The sequence below is a fragment of the Tenrec ecaudatus genome, chromosome 4 (genome assembly GCF_050624435.1).
Source record: "Tenrec ecaudatus isolate mTenEca1 chromosome 4, mTenEca1.hap1, whole genome shotgun sequence".
NCBI classification, from domain to species: Eukaryota; Metazoa; Chordata; class Mammalia; order Afrosoricida; family Tenrecidae; genus Tenrec; species Tenrec ecaudatus.
The window spans coordinates 3,606,261-3,626,394 of record NC_134533.1 but is presented as its reverse complement, the minus strand read 5'-3'; the positions used below and the strand labels follow the sequence as shown (position 1 = coordinate 3,626,394).

The following is a 20,134-nucleotide window of genomic DNA, read 5'->3' as shown; positions in this document are numbered from 1 at the left end:
TGCTTCAACACGCTGCTGGTGTGTGCATCGCTTGAGCTTGAGGCAGGTGGATCCTGTTGTCTTGCATTGCTGGAGTTTGATATGCTACCTGGGCCTGCTTCCCTAAGCTCCTGAGCTGTTGTTAGTGACCCACCCTGCTGTCTGCTGCCTGTGGGCGGACTCTGCCTGCATTGCCCAGCTGTCTGCTTCCTTGACCTTGGACCCAGCAGTGCCCTGGTTTTGTTTCTCTAAAGAACCCTGCCTAACACACCTGACAAGCTCATCTTGGGCTCAGATGAGGCAGGGAAAGCTTCCATCCAGCAGTAGGAGAGGGGGGCTACTGAACACTGCCTGGGGACACCAGCAGTATTGAGGTCCCCCTTCTCTGTAGGGTCTGGTCCCAGCTCTGGATCCTGAGTGTGGTAATTCAGAATGCACCCCTGTGGAACACTCCCCCCACCCCCCAAATATTAAAGACACACACTTTGGTGTGTCTCTGTCAGTACCATCTCCTCCCTCCTCTGCTGCAATCAGCCTGCATTTAGTAGGGCCACAGCACCCCGGCATCCGGATGCCCCTAGGGCTTCTTCAGGCAGCTTCTGGTTCCTCAGAGTTTCCCCTGGTGCCCAGAGAGGCCCAAAGCCAAAACAGAGCCACGTTCTAATAAAGGTAGAAGCTTCACTCCTTATGAGACGCAGCGAATCAAGCTTTCTGTATTTCTATCTCCCTCCCTCTCCCTCTCCCCCTCCCTCTGCCCTTCTCCTCCTGTCTTCCTCTCTCTCGGCATGGGTGATGAGCATCTGCTTACTGTAGACCATGATCTGCTTTGAGTCACAGGTGGTGCATTTTTCTCTGCAGAACCTGAAGCTCACTGCCTGCCTCAGACAGAAGCTCCAACGCATGGATCCCTACTACATGCTATCCCAGAGTACAGATGGGAGTCTGGGCTTCATGGAATGGGGGGTGGGGTTGGAGCTCCCAGCGACTGAAGCCTGCTCTGACCTGAGAGCATCCTTCATGCCTTGTCCCGTGTGGTTTTTGCATGATCCGGAGGGAGGCATGGCAGTGCCGCTGTGTGAAGAGATGCAAGCTCCACCATTAGGGAAACTCGTGGCCCAGCTCGGGTCTGAGAGGAAGAGAGCCGGGGGTCCACGTTCATAGCAGTTCAGGAGAGTCAGGTGTGTACTGCCTGATGTGAGGCTAGACCCCGCAAGTGCTCAGAGACTCTGGGAAGAAGGATGAGGTTGGCGATGGACGGGCAGGAGGCACAGATGGTCCACATCTGTCATGGCCACTCCACATGGCATGATGCTGGGAGCAGAAAGATGCTGGGCACAGTGGGAAGAAGGCTGGCCTGGGAGGCAGACACCCTGTGTGAGCACGTTAGGCGACCACGGCAGGTCTCGCCAGCACCTGGAGTGGCTTGCGCCCAAGGTAGGACGTGCATGTGTTGTGAACTGACTCGGGGCAGCTGTGGTGGATCACAGAATGATTTGGCTTTGGGGCTGTGTGCCTCCCGTGACTTACGGACACCCATGTTACTCACACTGAAGCATACCCCTGCCCAGGGGGAGCCCCAGCCTCTCAGACAGGGCTGTTTTGATCTGCAGCCACGAGGCATGGGAGTTTCACGGGACAGTATGAACCACTTCCCCAATCCATGTCATCCTCAAGACCCTGACCTGGAAACCCAGGCCCCTGGGAGGGGGACAGCCCAGCCCTATGGGTGCTTCTAAGTGGCTTAGCGAGAGCTGGCCAAAGACTGCACTTGATCCAGGCTTCCCAGCATGCAACACACCGAAGAGAGGCGCCTTCCACCTCAGAGACTTCCTCCACAATTGCCGGGGTCCTGCCACCCTCCCCCACCCTCTTGATGCTGCATTTTAAAAGGCCCCTCATCACCCAGAGCTCGCTCGGCAGACGCCCTTCCAAGGGGTGTCGGAGGGGCTCTGGCTGTTCATTTATCATCTGCGCAGTCACACGCCGCTGACACAGCAGCAGGGCCCAGACTGAGCGGAGCACAATGGGGCCATTTCTGAAGACAATTGTGCCAATCACAGAACACCTCCTCCCTGCACAGACGCCTCACGTTGGCACCCACGCACGTGGCAGCAGACATGGCCCAGAGGGTGAGGGCACGGCCAACACTTGAAGCCACATAGAAAGGATTTAAACAGAAGGGAGGAGATGTCTGGTGACCTTGACCCCAAGGACAAGCTGAGCAGGGGTATGTGGCTCCAGACTCCCACGGAGATACGGGGTTGAAAGTGGCCCTGGATTCATTTGTCCCATGCCAACAGCACTGGCTGTTAAACTTTCAAAGTGCCCAGCACAGCCTTGGCATGGCATGATGGTGGGCTTGGTGGGCAGACGGCACATCCTAGTGACATCTGAGAGGCTGCAGAGTGGACCCTGGCTATCAGCCAGCTGAGGTTACACTGAGAGGCCCGGGCTGGGTCTGCTAGTAACTCGTGCATGCCATGGAGGCCAGTTAATTTTCCTCTCTTAATGGCCAGCGCACAGCAGAGGACTAGAGGCTGGCCACAGAGGCCCAGTGGTTGGCTGCTGTGTTAACTGACTCGTGGCTACTCCACATCTGTCCATACAGCAAGGGGAAGCATGGCCCAGTCCTGTACCGCCCCATGGCCTTGGTCACTGGATCGTATCCTCTCATGGAGGGTCCTCTTGCTTGGTACCGGCCCTCCATGGCAGCCACCATGCGGTTGGTCTTTCTGATGCCATGGCCGATGGAAGCCTCTTCATCCTGACCAATAAGAAGGATTCTTCTGGCCAGCTGTTCTCTCAGGCCACTGTGTTCATCTCCTGGTAGCCCACGAGGCGAATGCAGAGACCGTGGCGCAGAAGTCAGTGTAGAGACCTGATGTACAGCAGAAGGATACTGCCCGGTCCGTCGGTCCTGCACGGTCCTCATGTGTGAGCCCCTCATTGCAGCCCCGGTGTCTATCCAGCTTGTCGAGGGTCACCCTCTCTTCTGCTGCCCCTCTGCTGGACCAAGATGCCAGGGACTGGTGTCTCTGGATAACACGTCCAAAGCGCGTGACACAAAGTCTGACCATCCTTGCTTCTAAAGAGTGTCCTGGCCGTACTTCTGCAAGAAACACCTGTTTGTCCTGTTGGCTGTCCATGGTGCTTTCACGAGCCATCACCAGCACCACCATTCCAAGACCTTCCTTATCCACGGTCCATCTTTCACAGGCATGTGAGGCTACTGAAATGACCATGGCTTGGCCCAGGTGCATCTTGGTCTCCTGGTAATGGCGTCCTTGCTCTTTGATGCATTGAAGAGGTCTTGGGCAGCAGACCTGGCCCGTGCAGGGTGAGGGTGGGATGAAGCGAGTGATGAAGCAGGGCAATGAGGAGTGGAATCACAAGGTCATTCAACTAACTCCACAGCACACTGGAAGTCTTCACTGTGAGCCTGGAGGTCCAGCAGAGGAAGCCCATCCCACTCCATCTGCAGTCTCCTGGAGGGGAAGCACTTGAACCCCAATTCCCAGAGAGAAAACATCTCTGAACCTCCAGGAGTGGTCTGGCTGCAGGAGGAAGCAGTGGAAATGACAGGGACCCTGAAGGTCCGGCTTGGGGACTCCAACTCGATCCCACATGCACTTGGTAGACAACGAGTCAGGGTGATCCGTCTGGCAGAAGGTTGCACTGTGGACTGGAGAGAGCCAGAGCCTGCGACCGCAGGGCCAGTGCTGCACTGAAATTGCGCAGTAGACGTGCTGCCCAGCCAGCCAGAGAGCAGGACCGTGAGGAAAAGAGACACAACAGTGAGCAAAGCAGAGCCTAAGATGAGCTTGCTGGGCGTGAGGTGGGCGGGGGGTGTGTCAAGAAACAACAACCTCAGCGCAAAGGTGCTGAGAAGAGACTCACCCCAAGATTGTAAATCATTTTATTGGGAGCTTGTACAGCTTTTATCACAATCCATCCATCCATCCATCATGTCAAGCACATTTGTTGCCATCCTCATTCTCAAAACATTTTCTTTCTGCTTGAGCCCTTGGGAAGTTCTTATCAGCCTGGGCACCTGCCAAGGACAGGGTCTCTGCCCTCTCGCCCGAGTGGCCTCTTAGCCCCACCACTCACACCACAACGCAGAGCTCACAAAGCTAAGCTAGAGGGTGTGTGAGCCTCACAGGCAAGAGCCATGTTTCCCAGACAGTATTTTCTCGGCGAGATGGCAGTGGGTATGGAAGCTAAGCCGAAGCACAAGATCAGACGTTTGTGCACAGCATGCCGGACAATCCCCTGCAGAGATAGACTCTGAAAGGAACGTCGAGCAGAGGACGGTGCAGACTAGAGGCCTTACGACACAGACAGAGCGCTGCTGAAACCCTTTCTCAGAGAGGCCTTCAGCAAGCGTGCAGGGCGAGCTGCTCCCTCACCCACCAGCCTGGACTCTCCGGGTGCCTTTTGTCACAGGGCCCCAGGGAGTTCTCCTGGACTTTAAAGAGTTTACTGTTCACCAATTTCCTGGTTAAGAATCTGGAGCTTAAGCTACTCGTCTTAGGATCAGAGAGACAGTGCACCTCCCTGCACACAGGGAAGGCGGGGGCAGAGGGAAAGCCAGGAGTTCCCCTTGACGTCAGCAACCAGTGATTGAAACCACAAAGGGAGCCAGACTCCAAGTCTTCCTGTCCCCAACAGAACAACCCAAGGCCGTTCTGCAAGAGGTGTAGTGGATTCACCTAGAGGATGGAAAGATCTGAACCATGCTTATGCAATGCAAGAGGAGCAAAGTGGGTGGAGAGATGAATGAATAGATGGACGGGCAGATGGATGGATGAGTGGGCAGATGGATGGGTGGATGGGTGAATGGGTGAGTGGGTGGGTGGATGGATGGATGGATGGATGGATAGGTGGATGAATAGATGGATGGGCGGATGGATGGATGGGTGGGCAGATGGATGGGTGGATGGGTGAATGGGTGAGTGGATGGATGGATGGATGGATGGATGGATGGATGGATGGATGGATGGATGGATAGGCGGGTGGATGGATGGGTGGGTGGATGGATGGATGGATGGAAAGATGGATGGATGGGTGGATGGATGGATAGGTGGGTGAGTGAGGGGTCAGCAGATTGAAGGGGTGAGGGGAATAAGAGCAGATGGATAAGGAAATGGATCACTGGCTGGACTGGCTATATAGAGAGAAGGGTTGACAGGTGAATGAATGAATGACTAGACTGCTGGATAGATGGGTGAACAAATGAGTGGATGGAAGGATGAAAAATTGGAAGGAGCAGAGGAAAGGACAGGTGAATAAGAGAACATATGGGTGGATGGGTAGGAAGGTGGACAAAGGAATGGATGGATGGATTTGTGGGTTAAATGCATAGAAGAAGGGATGGATGGTTGGACAACTAATACCAATAAAGACAAACCAAAAAGTATGTAATGCCAAGAGACAGAAAGCAAGTTTCAAATGGACTTCCAGAAAAACAAACATATCTGTCTGGGAAGAAGTACAGCCAAGATGCTCCTGGGAACTGAGGGTGGAGGGGCTGGTCTCACCTACACCACACCTGTTGCCAGGAGAGGTGAGCCCCTGCAGCAGGACCCGTGCTTGGCATCAGCAAGGAGAGGGGCTGGTCTCACCCACACCACACCTGTTGTCAGGAGAGGTGAGCCCCCACAGCAGGACCCGTGCTTGGCATCAGCAAGGAGAGGGGCTGGTCTCACCTACACCACACCTGTTGCCAGGAGAGGTGAGCCCCCGCAGCAGGACCCGTGCTTGGCATCAGCAAGGAAGAAGACCAACACCGAGGGTGCAGCAATGGGCCCAACGAGTGTTGGGCTGGCAGGGCCGGCAGAGCTCTGCCCTAAGACACGCAGGCCGCGGTGGGGCAGAGCCAGCCCGAGGGTAGCCAACAGCAGCAGCAGGTGTGAAGAGGCTTCCTTCACCAGGAGCAAAAATGCCATGATCTCCATTCCATTTTCCATTACTTTTTGCAGTCCCCTTGCTTGTATGTGTATGTGTGCACATAGGTATATGTGTGTATCTCTATATGTATACATGTATATATGTACAGTGTATAGGCATGTTACATGCATGTGTGCATGTATATGTGTGTGATATATGTAGTGTGTATTTGTGAATAGGTGTGTAAGTGTATATATGTATATGTGTGTATGTATATGCATATGTGTATGCATATATACACACATTTGTGTATGTATATATGTGTGTATATATATGTGTGTGGGTATGTATATATGTATATGTGCATGTGTATATATATATACATGTGTGCTGTATATATATTGTGTGCATATGTGCATGTGTGTGTGCATGTATAGGTATGAGTATGTATGTGTATGCGTGCATGTATATGTATGTGTGTGTAAATGTGTGATGTGTCTGCATATGTATGTATGTGTATGTATAGGTATATAGGTGTATGTGTGCATGTATATGTATGTACATGTGTGTATGTGTGCATTATATGCATGTGTGTGCATGTATAAGTATATCCGTGTGTTATGTATATTGTGCTGTATATGTGTGTGCATCATATTGTGTGTGTGCATGTGTGTGTGTGCACATGTGTGTATCTATATATATGCAATAGCAGTACGAGGCAGCACAGGGTCACCCTGGGTCTTGAGGAGATGGGGCTGGAGACAGTTCGGGGTTGGGCACTGAATTAATCAGCAGTGGTTTCATCCGGTGATTAAAAGTGTCAAAATGTTGACAATGATTGCCACCCGGGTGCTGAATGTGCTGGTGTCCATGGGCTTTTCTTTCTGGTTTTCCGTGTGTTTAACTTTCTCAGAATTTACACACAAAAAAAGATGCATCATCTCTTTTTTTCTCAATTAAAAAAGAAAATCGTGTTCCCAGGCCCCAGCTCCAGAGAGACTGAGGTGTCCCAGTTTTCTAACTGGCTGACTGAGCAAAACCTTCTCTTCCACCTCTGGGCCAGAACCACATCCCTCACCTCAAGGGCTTGGTCCTCAGAAACGTCCTGGGTTCCACCTCACCTGCCGCCCAGTCTCAGCCTCCAGCAGCCCTCCTCCATCAGACTCCAGCAGGAGCCCCTCCCTGCTTCTACTTCCTCCCCTGCCCGCACCCCCCACCCAAGAAACCAGGGTCACCCTTCTCAACTCTAAAGGCAAGGGCATCCTCCTCTGCCCCAGACCTTCCAAAGCACCTGCCACCCATCTACCTCCTACCAGGCTTTCCCCTCCCAGTGCCCCCAAGCCCCAACTGGTGCCCTGGTCCTCCATGTCCCTCAGCAGGGCCAGCTCCACTTTGGTGTCAATGTGTCTGCAGTCACTCACCCCCGAGGTCCCAGGGGAGACCCTGACCAAGCTAACGTCCTTCACTGTCGCAGGCAAGGGGGTGAGAGGGGTGCAGACCACACGCTGGGAGCTGGGCTGACACCGAAGAGGAACATGCCAGGAGAGAGGCCAAGCTGCCTCAGACACACTTGATGGGGGATCTGCCCTGGCTGGGACACAGCTAGAACTGACTAGGAGGGGGGCGGGTACCCAGGTGGGTACCCACCCACCAAAATGGAAAAATTCCCCCCAAAGCTATGTTGTTGTTTTTTTACAAAACAATCTTATCACCTTTAAAGTGCTCTCCATGATACTTAATAATTCATCAAATCTGCGATTCCCTTCTTGGAAACATTTTTTAAACTCATCTGTTTGGATGGCTGACAGTAACCCCCTCATTTTCTTCTTCATCTCTTCTATATCATCAAATCACTATCCTTTCATGTCCCTCTTCATTTGAGGAAACAAAAAAGAAGTCTCATGGAGCGAGATCAGGTGAGTCAGGTGTGCAGGACAAGAGAGACATGCTGTTTTTTGCCCAAAACTGGTGCACTGAGATGGCTGTGTGAGCAGGTACATTGTCATGGTAGCAAAACCGTCTGCCATCTGCCACAAAGCAGGTCTTGTTTGTGCCACACGCACACTGTTATGCAATCTCTGCAGAACCTCTAAATAGAAGCTTGACGAACAGTTTGACCTGGAGGGACGAACTCCAAATGCACAACAAGCTGACATTTGCCTCCTTTGGGGAAGTTAATGGACGGCCAGAATGAGGTTTGTTATCAATTGTCATCTCACCTTTTTTGAAGTGAGCCAACCACTCGTACACCCGGTAGCACTGTCCTTATAAGCGGTGCTCAACATCACAAGTTTCTGCGGCATTTTTCCCAAGCAGGAAACAAAATTTCACAGTCACATGCTATTCTCTTAAATCAGCAATCCCAAAAAAGGGGGTTGGAGTGAAACTGCTTTTATAAAAAAAATCCATTGTGACCAGGGAGAACCTTCCCAGGTGATGCCGCTGGGTGCACTAAGAGCAACTGCTCGATGCTCACCCAGTGGGAAAAGTGCAGACTAGGAAAGCTCGACCCAGCCCAGCAAAATTCCAGGTTTTGGGGGGAAGGAGGGACACCCCCTCATATGCACTTGATCTTTCTGTTAAGAATGATCCACTTAAGCCAAGCTCACTACCACTGAGTGGGCACCAATTCTTGGTGGCCGTTTACAGGGGCCCCCCAGATTGTGAGTCTGTACAGGAGCAGACAGCCTCAACTTTTTCACCTCAGAGCAGATGATGGATTTGAACCACAGATCTTGTGGACAGCCATTCAAAGCTTACCCAACACTCTACTGGGGTTGAACTGCCCCGTGAGTTATGGGAGCCAGATGCCCCATCAGACGCAGGTTCAAGTTGGGCATGGAATAAGGAAGATTGGAGGAGAGGAGGCGCATTTGAACTGCAGAGCTGGCAAAGAATCTTAAAAGCACCACAGACTGCCAGAAGAACAGCAAGTCTCTTGGAAGAAGTACAGCCAGAATGCTCCTTAGCTGCCAGGTCACATACGTTAACTATATGTCAGGAGGGACCAGCCTCTGATGAAAGACATCGTGCTTAGTGAAGCAGAGGGGCAGGGAACGGGGGAAGGCCCTCAACGAGGTGGATGGACTCAGTGGCTGCAGCACTGGGCTCAGACTGGGCACCACTGTGAGGACGGCGCAGGGCCGGGCTGTTTCCTTCTGCTGTGCACTGGGTCACTGTAAGTCAGAACTGACTCCACCGGGCTTCACCACGTCAGGTGAGGATAGGCTCCCTGGAATTGGGTTTGCGTTTGATAAGCTTTGTCCAAATGCGGCTTCAACAGGGAGCCCGCCATCCCTGTACAGACCTTTTGGAACCCTCTCTCCCCAGGGAGAGGTGCAGAGCAGAGCGGGAGACACTGGTCTAGAAGCTTCCCTCTCCCCTGATGAATGAGGTCAGGGACTCAGAAATGCCCAGCGTAGGACGGCATCCTCCAGATGTTCAGAAGCAAAACTTCCTAGCAAGGAGGTGGGGATGGGGGCAGGACTGACCGGAAGGAGACAGACTCCGAGGGGTGAGGGCCTGAACTGGGAGCCTCTGTCCTTGGGGACAAGCAGAAAGGGCAGGTCCCCCAGACTCACACAGTGTGGACAGTCCCATGCAGCAGCACCCGATGCCTGAGCCTCCTTGTTTGTTGATGGGGATGGGCGGGGGGGAGGGTGGGCAGTGGTCAGGCAGTACCCTGTCAGTCTCAGAGACTGGGCAGCTGCCTTGAGGGGCAATTTGAGTGTGTGTCTGTAAGTCTGTGAGTGTGTGTGTGTGTGTGTGTGTGTGTGTGAGTAGGTGCGTGTGTGTGATTGTAGGACTGACTATGTGTCTGTCAGTCTGTGTGTGTGAGTGAGTGTGTAGGTACATATGTGTGATTGTAGGAGAGACTGTGTGGGTCTGTGACTGTGAGCGTGTGTGTGTGTGTGTGTGTGTGTGTGTGTGTGTGAGATGGTGGGGCTGTGAATGGTGTTTCGGTGGGAGTGGCTGTGCATGTGTGTGATTGTGTGGCTACGAGAGTGAGTCTGTGAACGCGTACATGGGTGTGTCCACATTGGTGAACGTGAGTGTCTTTGGGTCTGCGTGAGTGTGCGTGTGTGAGTGTGTGTATGTGTGTGTGTGTGATTGTGAGAGTGCAGACCAGGGGGTGCGCATGCAGGTGTGAGTGGGAGCCCGTGTGAGTGAGTGTGTGGGAGGGTGAGAGTGTGGTGTGTGTGTGTATGTGTGTACGCACACACCTGGTGGGGAGCAGAGGAGGGGGTGATCATGAATTGCCTTGAGGAGTTCAGGATGGCAGTGGGGAGGCTTCTCCTAAATGAGGTGCCAACCTCAGAGGCCCATCGACTGAACAAGTGGAACCATCGATTGCAGGAGAGATGGGGACTCTCTCTTCTCGGGCATTTGTGAGCATCTCAGGAGGCCATTAGCTGGCCTGTCTGGGCTGTGGCCTGACACAGGGGCAGCGCTGGGGCTGAGTGACCCAGGCTGCCCTCGGTCGTGTGAGGGTCATTCCAGCCCACCTCCCTGCAGTGCAGAGGCCACAGTCAGCACATGGGTCATGCTCTCACAGCCTCACATCCACTGTCCCCACTCAGAGAGTGACGGAAGAGCCATTTCAACACCCTCCCGGAAGGCCAGCATTGAGGTCTCTGCCAGCACTCGCCCACACATGGGCCCGAGGTGCGCGTCAAAGGACTTTGAGGGGCAGAGGGCGCCTTCAGCACCTTGAGAACCCCTTGGCCATTCCCTGCCTGGCCACGGGAACCCAGCTGGACTCTGCTCACCTAGGGCCCCTGTGTTCCAATGGAGGGACTGACAGCCCCTGAGAAACATCATCAATCATCATTATTGTTTTATTAGCAGTATGTGATGTTGGGTTGGCTCTGGACCATAGTGACCAGATGGACAACGGAAGGAAGCACCGCCCACCCCGTGCCACCCTCACAAGTGTTCTCATGTGTGAGCCTGTGGATGCAGCTGCTGTGCCCCTCCATCTCATGGAGGGCCTTCCTCTTGCTCGCTGCCCCTGCAGGGACTAGTCTCCTGACAACATATCCAAAGCACATGGCACAGAGTCTCCCCACCCCTGATTCTAAGAAGTATTCTGGCCATCCTTCTACCAAGACGGACCAGTTTGCTTCTGTGGCAGTAAGAAGCAGACACTGTCTGATTCTGAAAACATCCATCTCCTAAGGCCCAGAGAGAGGCCCTGTCCTGAGGGAAGGCCACCATATCCAGCCCCCTTCCCTGGACAAAGGCCACCACCCCTCACCAATACCCTCCGTGCAGGACAGACGGACACGTAAATCCTGGGGCATCTACCAGCATCTGCCCCTTGACTGCCCCTGACCAGGAGGCCCATCTGTGCGTCTGGGAGGGGAGGCACCCAAGGGGGGCCAAAGGAAGCATCCAGAGGACAGAGGGGGGATCAGACCCCCCAGGAGCCTGGGACTCCTGAGGAGACAGGGTGAAGCCGGCACCCAACCCAGCACAGACAAACCCAGGACAGCCGGGGCTGACCCTGAGACTGGACGCTCTGGCTCTTCTCTGCAGCTGAGAAGTCAGCCCCTCGAGCAGCAGGGAGAGAGCCAGGAAACTCCACCCCCACACAACCCGACCGGACCTGAGTGTGGCAGGAGAGGAAGCCACCGACCCAGGGGGGTGGGAGTGGGCACGAAGACCTCACGGGCGAGACAAGCGAGGGGCACGCATCACACCTTGGGGGATGCACCCCCCGATGACACTGGGAGCCAAGCCAGCCAAGGGGGCTTTCTGATGGAGGGGAGAAAGAGGAGACAGGAAACCAGCACACGGACATGCTGGGTCCTAGTTTTTAAAGAGGTGATGGGGGGGTGGGGGGAGGCACAGAAAACAAACTTGAAGCCAAAACCCAAACCGAAGGACAGCACAGATGAGTTAGAAAGGCTAGTTAGTTAGAAAATGCTAGTTAGAAATGGCTGGTTAAAAATGGAGTAGTTAGAAACCGCTAGTTAGTTAGAAACAGCTAGATAGAATGACGAGTTAGAAATGGCTAGGTCGTTAGAAGATGCTAGTTAGAAATGGCTAGGTCGTTAGAAGACGCTAGTTAGAAATGGCTAGTTATAAACGGATAGCTAGGAACCGCTAGTTAGAAACAGCTAGGACCCATCAGAAACACACACACACACACACACACACACACACACACACACACACACACACACACACAATGACAGTGGAAGGCAACCCGGTCCAAGAAGCAGGGCAGGGCGACAGCTCTTAGGAACCAGACGTGGGGAGGGAAGAGCCAGCTAAATGTGTCCCTGCAAACTGCGAGGAAGGGGCCCAGCGCAGGGACCTCACAGTCCGCAGGAGAATCTCCTGGAAACAAAGACAGGGTGAGGCTGCCAAGCCTGAGCCTGGGCCACTGCAGAGGCCCTGGGCCTCCTGCCTCTGGCCGGCTGTGCTGTGCTGGAAGTCCAGTGTGGGCAGGCTCCACCAAGTGCCCCAGGCCCAGAGCTGCAGCCCCTGGAGCAGCACCCCCACAGCTCAAGGGGGGCAGTGGTGGACACCCCAGCCACATTTCTGGACGCAGGTGCACAGAGGGCCTGCCCTCAGGACTCCCTGGAGAACCACTCAGCTATGCCTTCCAGCTAACTCGCCTCCACCGGACAGAGGCGCCTGCCCAGGGTCTGAGTGTGCTGTGTATGGACACCCGGTGTACACGAGTGTGTGAGGCTGTGCTTATAAGTATATGTGTGTGCATATACTGTGTGAGTGTGAAAGTGTGAGTGTATGTGTACATGCATGCATATACTGTATGCAAAAGTGTGCAAGAACGTGTATGTGTGTGCATATGCATACAGTGTGTCTGTGTGTGCATGTATGTGTATGTGGTATGTGTGAGTGTATATCTAATGGGGGAGGTATTGTGGACAGTGCCTGTGTGCACCTGTGTGTGTGGTGCGTGGGTGTACATGAGTGTGTGTGTCATATGTGTGTGAGTTTGTGTATAGTACTCAAGTGCCTGTGTGTGCGAGTGTACATGTGTTTGTGAGTGTGGGTGGTTGTGAACATACATGGCTGTGTGATGGCGTACATGTGCGGGCATATTGCTGAGTGTGTGCGTAGGTGTGGTGTGTATATGCATGTGTGAATTGAGGTGGCTGCATAAGCGTGTCCGTGTGTCCGTGTGTATGCATGTGCGAGTGCAGGTGGTTTGTGAGTGTGCATGTGTGTGTTGACAAGCCTCCTATCTTGGGCTCAGTCAGCTCTTCCCCAGCCTCCTGGGTGGCCCTGATGGAACCTGGGAGGGGAGGACATGGCCCCGCCCCGCTCATGTCTGCAGGGTCCCAGCTCTGGGGGAGGACTCAGCCATGGATGGGAGGTGCCTGGTCCCCGCATCTGACCCCTGCGCAGGTTGAGGCACAGGTGCACTATGAGCTGCAGTTTCAGGTCCAGGATCTGTTTACTTTGGGATTGTCTTCAATTCCCACTGAGCAGGACCCCTGCCCTCAGTGGTCAGTCAGCCAGCACTTCTCCCTGCTCCCCTTGACTGGCCTCTGTGGCCAAGGATGGCCCATTCAGACACTCAGCCCCCCCCCCCCCCAATGCATTCTGCTTGTTTAGAATCACCATGTGTGGTTGGCTGATATTTACACAGGTATCTTTTTCCATCCCCTGAGGCGAGTCTACAACCTTCCCCAGACAGGTGACAACCACGGAGCCCTCTTGCCCATGAGGATCATGGGGAACATTTTTAACTTACTGACAGTGGGTGGATTCCAACTCATCGAGCCAGAGGACAGCATCAAGCTGCCCCGTGGGGTTACGAGGCCGACAGTCATGATGGAGGCAGACCGTCTCGCTCCTCCTCGGAGCAGCGGGGAGTTCCAACCCTCAGCCTTAAGCACTGCTGCCCCACGAGGCTCTGGATAGCTTTCATAAGCCCCCCAAACAAAACCCGCTGCCACTGAGTTGATTCTAATTCACTGCGCCCCTTGAGGGCCAAGCAGAACTGCCCCACAGCGTTTCCGAGGCCGTCAGTCCTGACGGAAGCCACCTGCCTCGTCCTTCCCACTGGAGCAGCTGAAGGATCCCAGTCCCAGCCCAGTGCTCACCCCGCAGCTCCACCTGCGCCCGCATCCTCTGAGCACACCACTCCCCGGCCAGTGACTCTATGCCAACTCACATCCACGCTATATCGGGGGTGGCGCACTGGGCGGCTTGTTGGGCTGCTGGCTCGAGGTGAGCAGTTCGAAACCACCAGCCACTCTGTGGGAGAAAGAAGAGGCTCTCTGCTCCAGTGAAGAGTTACAGCCTCCAAGACCCACAAGGGCAGTTCTACCTGTGCTGTCGGGTCTCTGCATGAGTCGGCATCGGGCAGTGAGGTGGGTCTGGTCTGGGGTGGGAGCGGGCAGCCTGGTCGTCCTCCTCAGGAGCACTGTGGCAGGCTGTGAAACACTGACCTTGGGAAGCCAGTGCTCACCTTACAACACCACGCAAACCCGCCCTGCCATCGAGTTGCCGGGAGTGGGGGTGGGGGTGGGGGGTGGCTGTACCTAGAAGCCGGCTCAACAGCAGTGGCAAAGTGGGGGCAGGTCTGGCCAAGATACACAGTCACCAGGCAGGACGCCGGGCAGAGGCCATCGCAGATCCCCAATGCATGGGCCTGTCCTCCCCACCGTGGCCTCAGCTCTTCGAGTGTAGGACACGTGGCCACGGCGCACGAGACTTGCCTCCTGGGACAGCTTCTGGCCATGCCCTGCACCCAGCCCCACTGCTCACTTCCTTGACCCCAACTCAAGAGCAAGGAAGACCCTTACCTGCACCCTGCGACCAAAAGACCCCACAGAAAACAGCCGCTCCCACAGGGGACCGACGGACGACACCAAGCTGGGTGCCCCTGGATCCCGAGAACTACTACTGAATCTTCCCCGGCACAGAGTCCTCTGCCCGCTCTGACAGGAAGCAGAAAACCAAACCTGTCCTGGAAGAACCGTGGCCTGGGAAGCACGTCCTTCTAGGAAGGAGCTCCTTGGAAGGGAGGACAGATGGCAAGACTGCGCCTCGTGCACTGAGGCCGTGTCGACAGGAGAGACCAGTCCCTGCAGACGGATGTCATGCTCGGGAAAGCAGAGGGGCAGCGAGAGAGGTGAAGGCCCTCAACGGGATGGATGGACACAGTGACTCCAACCAGGGACCCGGGCACACGTGAGGGGCCATGAGGAGTCGGACCAACTCGACAGAGGGAGAGAGAAGATGAGAGGGCTGTCCAAGAATCAATACAGTAATGAACTCAATGGCTTCTGTCCCACGCAGCTGTGCCCTGGCCCAGCCGCGGCCCTTCGCTGTCCCCGTGTTGCCCCCGGAGCTCAGGGGCCGGTACGGGATGGCTACGGCTGCCCAGAGCTGCAGGGCTAGCTGCTCGGGTCTGGGGCATGGGGGTGTGGGGGTGGCAGGGCAGGGCGCTCACCGTCTGCTGCAGGTCCTGAATAATGATCCTGAGCACCAGGGTGTGGGCGTGGCTCTCCTCCATCCTGGGCACGCCGGGCTTGGCCGACGTGGCTCGGATGGTGTCGTAGATGGTCTCTTCCTTGGAGCTGTCCGTCTCCGAGCCCGCCGAGTAGTCTGAGAAGCTCTGGGCCATCTCGTCCTCGCTGGACGTGGGGCTGCGAGACATGGCTGCCATCTGTCAGGGGCGGGCGGCGCTGGAGAGAGGGGAGGCAACAAGGAGATGTGGGTGTCAAAGCAGGGGACCCAGGGGTCGGAGAGGTCCCTGCTCTGGGAGACCCAGGACTCAGTGTCCTAGTGAGCCAGTGTGATTACTGCGCAAAGCTTCAAAAACCAAACTCAAACTTACTGCCATCGAGTCAATGCCAACTCATAGCAACCCTACGGGACAGGGCAGAGTGCCCCTGCGGGTTTCCAAGACGGTACCTCTTTATGGGGCAGAAAGCCTCATCCCTCCGCCATGGGGGGGCTGGTGGTCTACAGCCGGCCTTGCGATTAGCAGCCCAGTGGACAGCCACCACGTCACCAGCGCTGGGAGCACTTACTCTCTCTCTGCCATCAAATCTCTTATAGCACCCCCGTGTGCTTCCAAGACTGTCACTCCGACAGGAGTAGAAAACCTGTCTTTCTCTGAGGCAAGGAGTCCTGGCGGCAAAGTGGTTATGTGTGGGGCTGCGACCTGTAGGGTCAGCAGTTTGAAACCAACAGCTTGTTCTCGGAAGAAAGATGGGCTTCCTCTTCCTAGTCTCAGAAACCTACAAGGGCCACTCTACCCTGTCCTATGGGCTCACTATGGGTCAGTCTTGACTAGAGGCAGCGAGTTTCTCCCGAGAGCATCTGGTGGTTTCAAACCGCTGACCTTGCAGCCAGCAGCCCAGGTGTAAGCCCGCCGCTGCCACGGCTCCTTTGGAGGATCTTCAAGTTGGCTTGAGAAACTCCAGTGGCAGAACTCTGGCCTTTCAAGCGGGCGACCCGGGTTCATTCCAAGCCAAGCCCTCACCCGCCTGCTAGGATGCGAACCTGTCTTGGCAGAGCTTCCAGACAGCAGCAGAGAATCCTACAACTCAGAAGGAGCAGGACCTGGGAGTACCTGGTCCCATTGTTCACAGAGGGCCCCCTGAATCAGGAGTGGGCCGGTGGGTGGTCTCAACAGCACTCAGCAGCAGTAAACAGGGGAAGATGTAATGCCTCCCAAGTCCTCCCGCAACCCAGAGACCTGAGCCCCATGCAGGCAGTGCCCAGGACCCCAGTGGGAAAGGCACTGGGGGCCGGGAACCCCCAATGTGACACCCTGGAGGACCGGCCTCCTTCAGCGATGAGCACAGCTCCCGAGGGTGAAGCGGAGGGCTGTGGGCAGGCTGTGCCTCTTTAAGGCCAGGCAGCAGGTTCCCACAGGTGATTTCCATGAGAGTGAGCAGCAGGGGAGAAAGAAACAGGTTGGGACCACCAAGAGGTGGCCCTGAGGTTGTCCTGCTTCTGGGGAGCGTGGGAACAGAACAGAGATGCTTTAAAACGAGATCACATCCCCCAGGGCTGGGAGGGTGGCAGACCCCAATACTGTGACTCGGGGGGGGGGGGTCTCTTGAGAGGTCGGAGTGCAGCTGGGAGCTCAAGCTCCCCGTGATGCAGGGGAATAAAACTCAAACTCCCTGTGTGGATGCTGGCTTACAGCGACCCCATACGACAGGACAGAACTGCCCTCTGTGGGTCTCCGGGGCTCTAACTCTTTATGGGAGTAGAAAGCCTCGTCTTTCTCCTGCAGAGCCACTGGTGGTTTCGACCTGCTGGCCTTGTGGCAAGCAGCCCAGCGTGTAAAGTTTCCCACAAACACACAGCTCATACTGTAGGGGGCCCCTCCCACCATCGAGAGGCACCCCCTGCTCTAACCCCCCACATATTTGTGGGGCAAGGGTCCAGAGAGGGTGGGGAAAACCTGCCTGGGATTGGAAACCCTGGGGATTTGTGGGAATAAGTGCCATGCCAAGCTAGCAATTCCACATCTGTGAGACCACAACTGTGTGCAAGGAAGGACATACAAGTCTGCTTCATGCAACAACAAAGGGCAGTGCTGCCCAGAGCAACGGGAACATTTGGCCCTCCCCATTGCTCAGGGCGGTTGGCACCATGGGGGTCTCTTCCCCTCACAGAGCCGAGCTGTCAGAGCGACTAAGCTATGTGCCGATGCCGTCCGACGCACAGCACCAGAGAACCGGGCCCTTTGCACAAGGTGACACAAGCATGCTGTGTGTCGGCAGAGCTCAGAGCTCCAGAGCTGGTGGTGGGCAGGTGCAACTGCAGCCAGGAAGCCTGACCAGATGGGCACTCTCAGCTCGAGAGGGTGGGGGGGGGGGGTCCTCACACGGACCCTACGCCATGGGGGCCCATTTGTTTTCTTGGGACAGCTGGAGAAAGGATGGGGAAACGCCAACCTTTGGTAACGTGTGGTGGCGGGCAGAGGCAATATGCTTGCTTGGTAATTTTCTCTGCTTCTGCTTCAGTGTGGGGGAATATTTCACAGTTGGGAGGAAGGCAGAGAGGGAGGGAGGGTTAGGAGGAAAGGGAGGAAGGAGAGGAGAGAGAGCAGGAGAGGAAGGAGGGAGGGAGGGAGGAATAGGGGGCAGAGAGAGAATGGCAAACACTTTTTATAACAAAACTATAACGCAGGCCGTCTCCTGCCAACGCCGCGCAGAATCAATACCGCTTTGAAATTCTATTTGGACTTGTTCTGTAAATTAAACGGTGTCTATCCATCCCATCGATCCTGTCTGATCCCAAAGCTACAGGGCAGAATAGAGCCATCCCGTAGGATTTGCCAGGCTGTCAATCATGGGAGCAGGCTGCCTTGACTTTTCTCCCACGGAAGCTAGGTGCTGGGTTCACACTGCCGACCTTCTGGCTAGCATTGCTTCCCACCTTGTGCCAACAGGGCTTCTGCTACATCCCCAGAGTGCCTTAAAAGTTTCTCTCCTCCTCTTTCTCCTCCTCCTCCTGCCCTTCTTAAAGAAGGCCTGATCTGTCATTTAGCTGGTAGAATGCAAAATTGATGATCTGGTATGTAAACCCCGCCTAATCCACAATAAAAAGTTAAATATACATTAACACACACACACACACTCTCTATGCACCAGTTGTAGGAGCCTTGGTGGCATCATGGTCAAACTTTAGGCTGTTAACTAAAAGGCTGGCAGTTCGAATCCACTGGCCTCTTTGAGGGAGAGAAACGAGGCAGTCTGCTTCCATAAAGACCTCAGGCTTGAAAACTCGGACGGGGCAGCTGTCCTCGGTCCGGGAGAAGCTGCTACGAGTTGGAATTGGCTGGATGGCAATGAAGATGCCGGTGGTTCCCTGCAAGTGGAGCATGGACGGATGATGCATGCACACTCCCTATTAGTAACTCACGTGCATGAACTCGAGGGTGGTGTAATGGTTATGCGTTGGGCTCCCAACCACAAGGTCAACAGTTCCAAACCCCCAGCTGCTCAGAGGGAGAGGGACGAGGCTGTCTGCTCCCATAAAGAGTGGCCATCTCAGAACCCCCGGGACTGTTCCACCCTGTCCCACATGGTTGCTGTGGGTCACATCAACTCGATAGCGGTGGATGTGGCTGGGCATCTTAGTGCATTGACTGAGTTTACACAGCCTGGCCCTCACTTGTCTTGTAACCCTCCAGTGGCCAGGCATGGGGTCTGCGCATGTCCCCACAGCTCACATCGGCAGCAGGCACCCCGAACCAAAGAACAAACCCACTGCCTAGGGAGAGTTTCCACTGCTGGGGATCTTTATGGGGCAGACAGCCTCATCTTTGGGGGCTTCAACCGCCCACCTCACCGCTTGCAGCCCAGTGCTGACCCAACAGCACCCCCCAGGGCGTGTGTCAACATGCTCAAGGGGCATGGCGACACAGGGAGAGTGTTTGGCTGCTCACTGAAAGGGCAGCAGTTCAAGTCTCCCCTGGTGTGCCTCAGAAGAAAGGTCTGGGGACCTGTGACCAAGAAAATCCGCCATTGAAAATGCAGCACAGTTTCCAAAGGAACATCTGGGGGCCAGCCTTCTCCTGCAAGACCACAGGGCTTACCCCCACCTACACCCCCCCTCCAGCAGTGGGGGCCCGCCAGGTGGGACAGGGGTGAGCTCAGAACTTCATGTCAGCCCCTTCCCTGTCCCTTACTGCCCCCATGATCTCTACGTCCCTGTTCCCAGCAGGTGCTGGAGTGTGAAACCTCTGGTCCAGTGTATCATTGCTGAGTGGACAGTCACCTCTCAAGCCTCTGAATGCCCAGAGCCCCCGGTAGGACACAGCTCGTCCAGTAACTATACCCTGAGATCAGTCAGGCAACACCCACCCACGCCCTGGTCCCAGGGTTCCATAACCACAGTCTGCGCCACTCCTAAGCCCCCGAGCATGAGGGTGGGGGTCTCATGGTAACTCCATGTTAAACCCCTCGCAGCAGCTACCCAAGAGGATGGAGACCCTTCACCTTTCACACCAGAGGCCCATGACGATTCACCGCCTGACCACACACAGAAACAGCTGGCTGGCATGGGGCGGCCTTGGAGTCTCAGGACCAGGCATGTCAGGGGAGACCTGTGCCCCCACCGTGTGCACAGGGCGATTCTCCATGTTTCTTGTTCTTTTTTCAAATAAACACAGAACAGAAGACATGCCAGTCTGGGGCTCTGCCTGTGCGACCCAGTGACATCAACCATGTCCTTCCATTGGTACAAATCTCCTCATCCTCTGGTCCCCACCATGTCACAGCCACCTGTACCCACCCACATTCCCACATCA

The 20,134-nt window shown here is 55.2% G+C and overlaps 1 protein-coding gene across 5 annotated transcripts in view; it reads right to left on the bottom strand.

Moving 5' to 3' along the window:
- SHANK2 (SH3 and multiple ankyrin repeat domains 2) overlaps positions 1-15,514 on the bottom strand; it is a 395,141-nt gene extending 379,627 nt beyond the window's left edge. For all 5 annotated transcript variants that reach the window (XM_075547967.1, XM_075547968.1, XM_075547969.1 and 2 more), the window contains exon 1: positions 15,308-15,514. In XM_075547967.1, the coding sequence (XP_075404082.1) occupies positions 15,308-15,514 (207 nt within the window). The remainder of the gene's footprint in view (positions 1-15,307) is intronic.
- Between the last annotated feature and the right edge of the window lie 4,620 nt (positions 15,515-20,134).